Raw genomic sequence first — 10,165 nt, 5'->3', positions numbered from 1 at the left:
CAACGGTAATACGATAGATCTAGTGCTTGTCAGGGGTGTCACCACCTCCAAAGTTACGATACTCCCGTACACTAAAGTAATGTCCGATCATTACCTTATAAAATTCGAAGTTCTGATTTATTGTCAACAAACTAATGATAATAATAATAACTACTACAGCAGCCGCAACATTAATGCTGCCACAACGACGACTCTTACTGACCTACTGCCTTCGGTTATGGCACCATTCCCAAATTATGTGGGCTCTATTGATAACCTCACTAACAACTTTAACGACGCCCTGCGCGACACCATTGATAGTGTAGCACCGCTAAAGCTAAAAAGGGCCCCTAAAAGGCGACCCCATGGTTTACAGAAGAAACTAAAGCCCAGAAATTATCATGTAGAAAGCTGGAACGCAAATGGCGTGCGACTAAACTTGAGGTTTTCCATCAAGCATGGAGTGATAGTTTAATAACTTATAAACGCATGCTTACCTCAGCTAAAGCTAAATATTACTCAAATCTCATCCACCTCAACAAAAATGATCCTACATTTTTGTTTAGTACAGTAGCATCGCTAACCCAACAAGGGACTCCTCCCAGTAGCTCCACCCATTCAGCAGATGACTTTATGAATTTCTTTAATAAGAAAATTGAAGTCATTAGAAAAGAGATTAAAGACAATGCATCTCAGCTACAACTGGGTTCTATTAACACAGATACGACTGTATATATGACGGACACTGCCCTCCAAAATAGTTTCTCTCTCTTTGATGAAATAACATTGGAGGAATTGTTAAAATGTGTAAATGGGACAAAACAAACAACATGTTTACTTGACCCAATCCCTGGGAAACTTATCAAGGAGCTTTTTGTTTTATTAGGTCCATCAGTGTTAAATATTATAAACTTATCACTTTCCTCTGGCACTGTTCCCCTAGCATTCAAAAAAGCGGTTATTCATCCTCTACTCAAAAGACCTAACCTCGATCCTGACCTCATGGTAAACTACCGGCCGGTGTCCCACCTTCCGTTTATCTCGAAAATCCTCGAAAAAATCGTCGCACAGCAGCTAAATGAACACTTAGTGACTAACAATCTCTGTGAACCTTTTCAATCCGGTTTCAGGGCAAATCACTCTACGGAGACAGCCCTCGCAAAAATGACTAATGATCTATTGCTAACGATGGATTCTGATGCGTCATCTATGTTGCTGCTTCTTGATATTAGCGCCGCTTTCGATACTGTTGATCATAATATTTTATTAGAGCGTATCAAAACGCGTATTGGGATGTCAGACTTAGCCTTGTCTTGGTTTAACTCTTATCTTACTGACAGGATGCAGTGTGTCTCCCATAACAATGTGACCTCGGACTATGTTAAGGTAACGTGCGGAGTTCCCCAGGGTTCGGTTCTTGGCCCTGCACTCTTTAGTATTTACATGCTGCCGCTAGGTGACATCATACGCAAATACGGTGTTAGCTTTCACTGTTATGCTGATGACACCCAACTCTACATGCCCCTAAAGCTGACCAACACGCCGGATTGTAGTCAGCTGGAGGCGTGTCTTGATGAAATTAAACAATGGATGTCCGCTAACTTTTTGCAACTCAACGCTAAGAAAACGGAAATGCTGATTATCGGTCCTGCTCAACACCGACATCTATTTAATAATACCACCTTAACATTTGACAACCAAACAATTAAACAAGGCGACTCGGTAAAGAATCTGGGTATTATCTTCGACCCAACTCTCTCGTTTGAGTCACACATTAAGAGTGTTACTAAAACGGCCTTCTTTCATCTCCGTAATATCGCTAAAATTTGTTCCATTTTGTCCACAAACGATGCTGAGATCATTATCCATGCGTTCGTTACATCTCGTCTCGATTACTGTAACGTTTTATTTTCGGGCCTCCCTATGTTTACCCACATATGCGGTCCTCTCCAAGGTTTCTCATAGTCATTCACATTGACGTCCCACTGGAGTGAGTTTTCCTTGCCCGTATGTGGGCTCTGTACCGGGGATGTCGATGTGGCTTGTACAGCCTTTTGAGACACTTGTGATTTAGGGCTATATAAATAAACATTGATTGATTGATTGATATGTTTGGAGGAGAAAAGGTGAGGCCTTTAATCCCAGGAACACCATCCCTACCGTCAAGCATGGTGGTGGTAGTATTATGCTCTGGGCCTGTTTTGCTGCCAATGGAACTGGTGCTTTACAGAGCATAAATGGGACAACGAAAAAGGAGGATTACCTCCAAATTCTTCAGGACAACCTAAAATCATCAGCCCGGAGGTTGGGTCTTGGGCGCAGTTGGGTGTTCCAGCAGGACAATGACCCCAAACACACGTCAAAAGTGGTAAAGGAATGGCTAAATTACGCTAGAATTAAGGTTTTACAATGGCCTTCCCAAAGTCCTGACTTAAACGTGTGGACAATGCTGAAGAAACAAGTCCATGTCAGTAAACCAACAAATTTAGCTGAACTTCACCAATTTTGTCAAGAGGAGTGGTCAAAAATTCAACCAGAAGCTTGTGGATGGCTACCAAAAGCGCCTTATTGCAGTGAAACTTGCCAAGGGACATGTAACCAAATATTAACATTGCTGTATGTATACTTTTGGTCACATTTTCAGTAGACCCATAATAAATTCATAAAAGAACCAAACTTCATGAATGTTTTTTTTTGTGACCAACAAGTATGTGCTCCAATCACTCTATCACAAAAAAATAACAGTTGTAGAAGTGATTGGAAACTCAAGACAGCCATGACATTATGTTCTTTACAAGTGTATGTAAACTTTTGACCAGGACTCTAGATGTGTTTTGCATTCTTGTGTAATATGCCAGAATACTCATAGTTTGACCCATACGCACGTTTTCTGTGATGCATGTGAACACAATTGCGATCATAATCCTTTGCAACATTTTAGAGTACACTTACAGCATGACTCAGTTTTGAAATGTCCTATAATCTTTTGAGGGAACGCCGCTGGCCTTTGGCAGATTATCCTATAAACAATAGTTTGATTGTATCTCTCAATCTCAAATCTGCAGGCGACAGAACAGAATTGTAAGATTGTCGTCGTTTGTTGTTAATTGTGCAAGAGTTCCCCAAATATGTCTCATGGATTCAGCACCTACGCACATGTCAAAATGAACGGGCACTTTTGGTAGTTCATTTTGTATTAGGCAAGAGCTGGTGGTAAATATCTGTTGCAACAACGCGGTTTATTTTCGGAAGGGAACGTATAATCTTCACGGCTGATTAGCACTAATGAAATGCAGCTAATTTGAGAGTTAAAGCTCACATTATTGCAAATGAAATAGCCAGAGGGCGTCTCTTATGAAAAGATGACTCATTTGGGGCCTGACTTTCTGCTTGATTGTTCTTATTTACACATTCAATTTGAACTGTTTAAGCATCGCGCACATACAGACTTCAAGCTCGGCTCAAGCGGCATTAACATGCGTCTTGGGTCATCCTGTCAAAAGTGGATTTTTAACGTTTGAGCCCTGAAGAAATCCCGCTTTGCTGCTCCATATTCAATTAAGCACGTGTTGTGTGCTTGCTAAAAACATGTTTTGTGGTTCTAACTAACAAAATGCAATAAAATACCAAATTGGAGACAGAAATATAACATTTTATAGCCATAGACATGACCAAAACAGACAAAAAAGAAGCATCAAATCACAAATAATTGTCTGTTTGGAACAATAACCTTAAAACCAGAAAAAAAAAGTATTGGGACATTTTTTTCCCCACCAGAATTAAGAATATTTAATTTTGTGAGAGGAAAACTTTTAAATATTATCAGGATAAAGTCATAAAATTATGAGGAAAAAGTAGTACTTTTTAAGAAAGTCAATGTCAGGAAAAATTAAGTTGTAATATTATTCGAAACAGTTTTAATATTGTCTGAATAAAAGTTTATTTTCTACAGAATAAAGTGGTAATACTACTAGAAAAAAGTTGTATTTCTTCAAGAATACATTTTTCCTTTAACAAAATAGCCAGAATTTGTAATATCATGACTTTATTTTCATAATGTTAGGAAATGCATAGCATAACAAGGAATAACAACATGTTTTGTTGCAATTTTACTCAAATAAAGCACGTTTTATGAGTGAAACTAAAAGAAAATATAACGAGTACATAAGATTATGAGGATTTTCTTTATTTTGATAACAACACTTGAGGCTTTTGGCTCGGAATGTTACAAATGTTTTTTTTTTAAATTCCCTTATTTTAAGGAAAAGAAAAACTGGAAGAAAAAGAAGTAACCAGAATTTATATGGAATATTGTGAGAGAAATAAATATTATCGGGATAAAGTCCTAACAATAGCAAAAAAAAATTAATTGCAATGTTAGGACAATTGGGTTGGGATATCACCTCTTTTTTTTAATTTTTATATTATCTGAATAATAGTACTTATTTTAAAGAATAAAGTCATAATACCACTAGTAGGAAGTTTATCAACAATAAACTCGTAATGCATAAAAAATATTTATTTTCTGATAATACTATATAATGTTTGAACATCAATGCAAAAAAAGGATTTCCTCAAATAATATGACTTTATTCTGGTAAAATTGCAACTTTATTCTTTAAAATATGTATTCATTTCCAATCATAGTACTGCAGCTATATTCCTGTAATTGCACCTTGAAATGTTGGTATAGTTTTATAGTTACACAATCAAATCAGATGTGAAAAAAAAAAAGAAAAAAAAAAATCAGATGTGATAACTGCAAAAAATCCCTAACAAAAGAACCATCAAATCCCAAAAAATTGTCACTTTAGAACAACAGCCTTAAAACAAGAAAAAAAAGTCAGTCTATTGACTGTGGGGGAATTTTTTTTTACCAGAACGAAGACGATTGTGAGAGGAGAAAACATTGGAATATTATCAGGATAAAGTCGTAATATTATGAAAACATTTTATTTATTTAATTTTATTTTTTAATTGCTAAATTGGGAAAATTAAGTTGTAATATTACTTGAAAAAAACAATAATATTATCTGATTTAAAGAACCGGTTTATATTTTAAAGAATAACTAGGTAATACTACCAGTAAAAAAAACTACAAAAAAAAAAAAAAACTCTTGTAATGTAAGGACATTGTCTTTCTTTTTGTATTATTTTATATTACAATATGAATGGGAAACATGTTTTTTCAAATATTACGACAATATTCAGGCAAAATTACAACTTTATTCTCATAATATTAAAATTTTTTTTAATCAAAGTACTGTGGCTATAATCCTGTAAATTGCATCTTGAAATGTTGTTATAGTTTTATAGTTACACAATCAAATCAGGTGTGACGATAACAAATCCCAAACAATCTATGTTTAGAACGATACCCTTGAACTGCACAGATTGTTTATCCATGACTGGATCAATGTTGGTTAGTTAAGCCAGCCGCATTCAAGGAAACACTTGTACAAATGTGTGTTGCAACGAGCCTTTGTTGTTGTGCATCATCACAAGAATCCAGTAAAAAATCATACAATAAGAGCACTCCAAAAAAATGGTGATGCAAAATATGTCAAAACATGTCACTGACATGTGCATCATTTTAAATCAGTTTGTTGCATACTTTAACAAAATCTGTTTTCAATGGTTAATAACGGCTTTATTCTGTGTTTTGGAGAGGTTTTTTTATGATCCTTAATGTGGACCTGCAAAAATGACAAAATATGCTGTAATGTGCATGCCAGGCCAGTAGTTGGCGATGTCACTTTCTAAAGAAACACCATGCGCATGCTGACCATCTGTTTTCCCTCTCAAATTAAGTAAAAGTATCATCAAGTATATAAACACCATACCGTTCTGTGCCGCCATTATTGGTATTATAGTGACATCATGCCCACATTAGCCCCTTAAACATATTTCCTATTTTTGGATATATGCATTTTTCAACATTTACAATAAAGCAGCTCCAAAATGTATTTTGTCAAATACATGTTCTGTCAAAATTGTCTTGGGTAAACGGACCCATAGTTTAAAATCAGACTGAAGTCTTATTATAAGAGGCTGCTGTGCAGGTTAAAAAAGAACACAACTTAAAGTTGTGTCACCCAGAACAATATTTCCAAATGTATTCAGATTACAATCAAATCTCAGCGTTTAAGTGAACCCACTTGGGATTAGATGGCCTGGCATGCAGCAGTAAACGTCATGCTGCATCTTTCAATTTGTTGTACCAGAGTTTATACTGTGAAGTTGTAACAGTTTTGACGGAATGTTCAAATTCCCGATTGGTCCTTCACGGCAGTGTGTTTGTCACTGAAGTCACTTACTTAAAACTGTGTGAATGTTGTTCTTTTCTCCAGCACCTCAAGGTAATCCGGATCAATGTGAAGCTTAGCTTTCAGTTCCCAATACTCACTCCTGTTAGGCTCCACATAAACAGTACTTGGTGCTGTACAGTAGAGTATTGTCTGTTGTACTCTGTCGGGAGGCACGTACTGATGCCTTCCGTTAAAGTCTGATGTGTACTGGCTGGACGGACGCGTCGTGTGCCTGCATGGTAGCGTATTGCTGTAGCGTGGGTTCTGGTCCTGATTGAGTACTTCTCTGTAGTAAGACGGATCATCTCGGTGTGGCGTGGAGGGCTTATTGAGAGGCTCGGGAGTGGTGGTGCTGTATTCTGAGCCTATTGCGTTACTGGCTGCTTCTTCGTCAGAGTTGCCCAGAAAGGGGCCGCTCAGCTCATCGAAATCCCGAAATCCCTCCACTGATTTGCTATCTGCGGATGCTTGGCCTGTGGTTCTGCAAGTTTGCTCCAAGGGTGGCGGAATATACTCGTACACATGTCCAGCTGATGTCCTGACCTTTGGGATTGTTCCTTTTTTGTACAAACCATACTCCATGTTGAGAGAGCTGATGCAAGTATTCATGGAATTGTTGTGCTCATTTTGACTCTTTTGGTGTTTCTTCCTCATTGTTACAAACAATCCTGCTGCCACGAAGACAGATACAATGAACATGAGCACGAGGGCAAGGATCATCACAGATAAAGGGATTGCTCCGTATTGAGTGTCAGAGTCCAATGGCGTTTCAATTGTAATTGTGCTGCCAGGAAACGATTCCTCTGAGGGTGGGATTACGGACACCAGTGGAGCCGAGTTATTAGGGCAGAAATTAGTTGTCTTTATGTAGCGCATATCTTCCCCGGCGAGCTTTTTCGGTGAGCCGCAGATGACGTTGTTTACGACAGTGCCCGTGCTTAGCTGCTCCAGCCACATCTTCAAGTCTAGAATCCTACACGAGCAATCCCAGGGGTTCTCATACAAATCCACCTGCACCAATCCCGTCAGCTGATCGATCACACCGCTGATGGGCAGGTAACGCAGATGGTTGCTGCGAAGATTGAGCCTCGCCAACGTGAGGCCGCTAAATGTTCCCACGGGTAAAGTTTTCAAGAGGTTGTTGTTCAAAAACAAAAGCTGCAGTTTGGGGACGTGTTGGAATGTGTCCGCTGCGACCCCTTTAATGACGTTGTATTCTAAATACAAGAACTGTAGGCTCTCTAGTCCATAGAACATATCCTCTGTAAGATGGTCTATCAAATTCCCATTAAGGTAGAGTCTCCTGAGATGAGTCAAATCAGCAAAAGCTTTGTCGTGGATTTGAGCTATCCGATTGTTCCCTAGATGAAGCAAATCTAATCCGGTTGCCTCAATGAAATCCGTTCTCCGCACCACAGGGATATAATTCCCTGTGAGATACATCTTTTTAGGATTGTAAGGTTTGGGGTCTAAATCGGAAATGTGCTCAATCTTTCGTTCCTGGCAGTTCACGTTCAGGCCGAGGTCTGAAATCTGCAGGTTGCAGGTGCAGGCAGACGGGCAGTCCAAAGGCACGGGGGATTTGGTTTGATATGAAATAATTTGGCCGTAATTCTGAGGTTTTTTTGCAGCCAGGCGAGCAGTGGGTCTTGATTTTAATTTACCTGACTGCCGAGGTCCCTTGGTCGGTCTGGACGATGACCTTGCAATACCAGATGAAGTTAAGGAGGCCGTGGAAATGGCCGGCGTGCTCCTGTAGTAGGCTTCTGTGTTCAAATGCGGCAGCGGCGGCATCTCATACTCGGCGATGGCTCTCCTCGGGCACAGCTCCTGTTTTGAGACCTCGTCAAGATCCCTCCCGTGGAGGCGGAAGGGGAACTCGCAAACCACGTCTCCGACCAACGCCATGTACGATATGCTCTCTAGCCATGTCTTGAGGGCGATCAGGTCGCAGGAGCAGTTCCACGGATTCTCCTCCAGCTGCAGCTCCACCACGCCGTTCATGTGCTCCAGCAGACCCGAGTAAGGCAGCACTTTCAGCTGGTTCCCCCTCAAGTCCAGATGAGTCAGCGGCAAGTGCTGGAAGATGTTCGTAGGCAGTGCAGATATCAAGTTGTCATTGAGAATCAACACCTCCAGGTGCCGAAGCCTGCCGAGGGCATTGGGCGCCACTTGGGTGACGTAATTATAATCAAGTTGCAGATACTCCAGACTTTCAAGGCCCCAGAAAAGCTCCTCCTTCAAGGCATCAATTTTGTTATTGTTGAGATGTAATCGCTTTAATCCCTGAAGTCCCGTAAAAGCTCCCGCTTCAATCAGCGATATCTCATTATTCCCCAGATGTAATATGGTGAGTCCTCGATAGTCGACAAAGTTATTAGCAGCAAGCCTCTTTAAAACGTTCCCAGTGAGCAGCAGATGATACTGTGGGAAGTTTGGCGGGGTTATTTCAGAGATACTCCCAATTCCCCTGTTTTCACAGCTCACTGTGAGTACCCCCTCTCTCTCCTCACATGCACACAGCCTTTCACAGAGTCCTCCTCCGTAAGACATCCCGACTGTGCACACCGAGGCTGCGCCCAGCAACACACACCAGATCCAGAGATGCATTTTCCCGGCGTCCGAGCTCATCAGAGTCCCGCTAAAGTATCCTCGGTGTCATCTGGTGGGGGGGAAGAAAAAAAAAAAGCACAACAATGTCATTATAAAGCGTGACGATGAGTGCGAGTCGGCAACTTGGACACAACCAGCTGTAGCCTGCACGAGTCAAAGCCTCATTTGTCGCTACCCGGAGGTAACTTCTGCCCGTGTGGCTGCTGATTTAAAATGGCTCAAACAAAGCAGCATGGGAGAGAGAACGTGACGGAGAGCGAGAACTCCCACAGGCGATGTAAATAACAAAAAAAAATCAAGGTCAAAGCCAGACTCATCTCAACAGAAACACAAAGCCTATTTTAAAAGAAGCATCATGCAAGGGGCGGACTTTAATCTTCATTTAGCGCACTTCCTACCTCACACCCGTGGGTTGGAACGCAGGGTTGCAGTCGGCACGTCTTTTATGTCTCATCTGTCAAAACAACAACAAAAAACAGGATCCCTTCAGCACGCTCCCCCTGAGGTCCTGAAGAGAATGGAAAAAAAAAAAAAAAAAGAAAACGTGCCGATCGACTGTAAATGCTTCTCTTCTGACAGTGCAGACGGAGATGCTGCTGCGCCTGGTAACAAAGTTCCTTATTCTCTCTCTCACTCTCTCTCTTTCTCACTCGCTCTCTTTTTTCTCGCTCTCTCCATCCGTCGCTCTCTCACTCCATCCCTTCCCCAATTGTCGGGAGGATGTCAAGTCGTTTTATTTCAAGCAGAAAGAATCAGCTCACTGAAGCGTCATACCGAGATGTAGAGAAGGGGGGGGGGGGCACAAATTATTATATGTTGACCTACCTTCTGAAAGACCCCCCCCCCGACCCCTCAAAAAAAAAAAAAAATCAATAATTCAGTGAAGCACAGCATTCTAGCCGTGCTCAAACAGTTTGTTTTATACCAGCTTAGCACGTTATTCATCCGGAAAACAAAACCTCTACCAGGATGTCACGTTACATCATCCTTTTTGCCTAATCTGTCAATCCAGGGAGGCGTGGTGCTCATATTTTCTTCTGCGCTAGCTACACCCGACAACGGCAGATCATATCAGCTGAATTATTGAATTATTTCCAAACGGTGTCTGTAACGCGGCAGTAAAACGGCTGATCAAACAAAACAGAAGTCATCAGCATGGACCCACTAGCTGCGAAAGGTAGCTCTCTAAGTTAAGTAGACTCAATAATTCCATGGTGACATCTTCACTGAGGAATTTGTGAAACTGAAACAATACAAAAATAATG

At 40.6% G+C, this 10,165-nt stretch overlaps 1 protein-coding gene across 1 annotated transcript; it reads right to left on the bottom strand.

The window, feature by feature from the left end:
* Nucleotides 1-4,560: 4,560 nt before the first annotated feature.
* On the bottom strand, nucleotides 4,561-9,737 carry slitrk5b (SLIT and NTRK-like family, member 5b). Its single transcript, XM_062070543.1, has 2 exons — nucleotides 9,299-9,737; nucleotides 4,561-8,949 (listed from the first exon to the last, which is right to left on the bottom strand). Exon 2 carries the CDS (start codon nucleotides 8,916-8,918, stop codon nucleotides 6,297-6,299), a length of 2,622 nt encoding a protein of 873 aa, XP_061926527.1. The 5' UTR covers nucleotides 8,919-8,949; nucleotides 9,299-9,737; the 3' UTR covers nucleotides 4,561-6,296.
* Between the last annotated feature and the right edge of the window lie 428 nt (nucleotides 9,738-10,165).

This window comes from Entelurus aequoreus, linkage group LG14 (genome assembly GCF_033978785.1).
Source record: "Entelurus aequoreus isolate RoL-2023_Sb linkage group LG14, RoL_Eaeq_v1.1, whole genome shotgun sequence".
In the NCBI taxonomy this organism is placed as follows: Eukaryota; Metazoa; Chordata; class Actinopteri; order Syngnathiformes; family Syngnathidae; genus Entelurus; species Entelurus aequoreus.
Note: the sequence above shows the minus strand (reverse complement) of the source record. Positions and strands in the feature narration are given on the sequence as shown.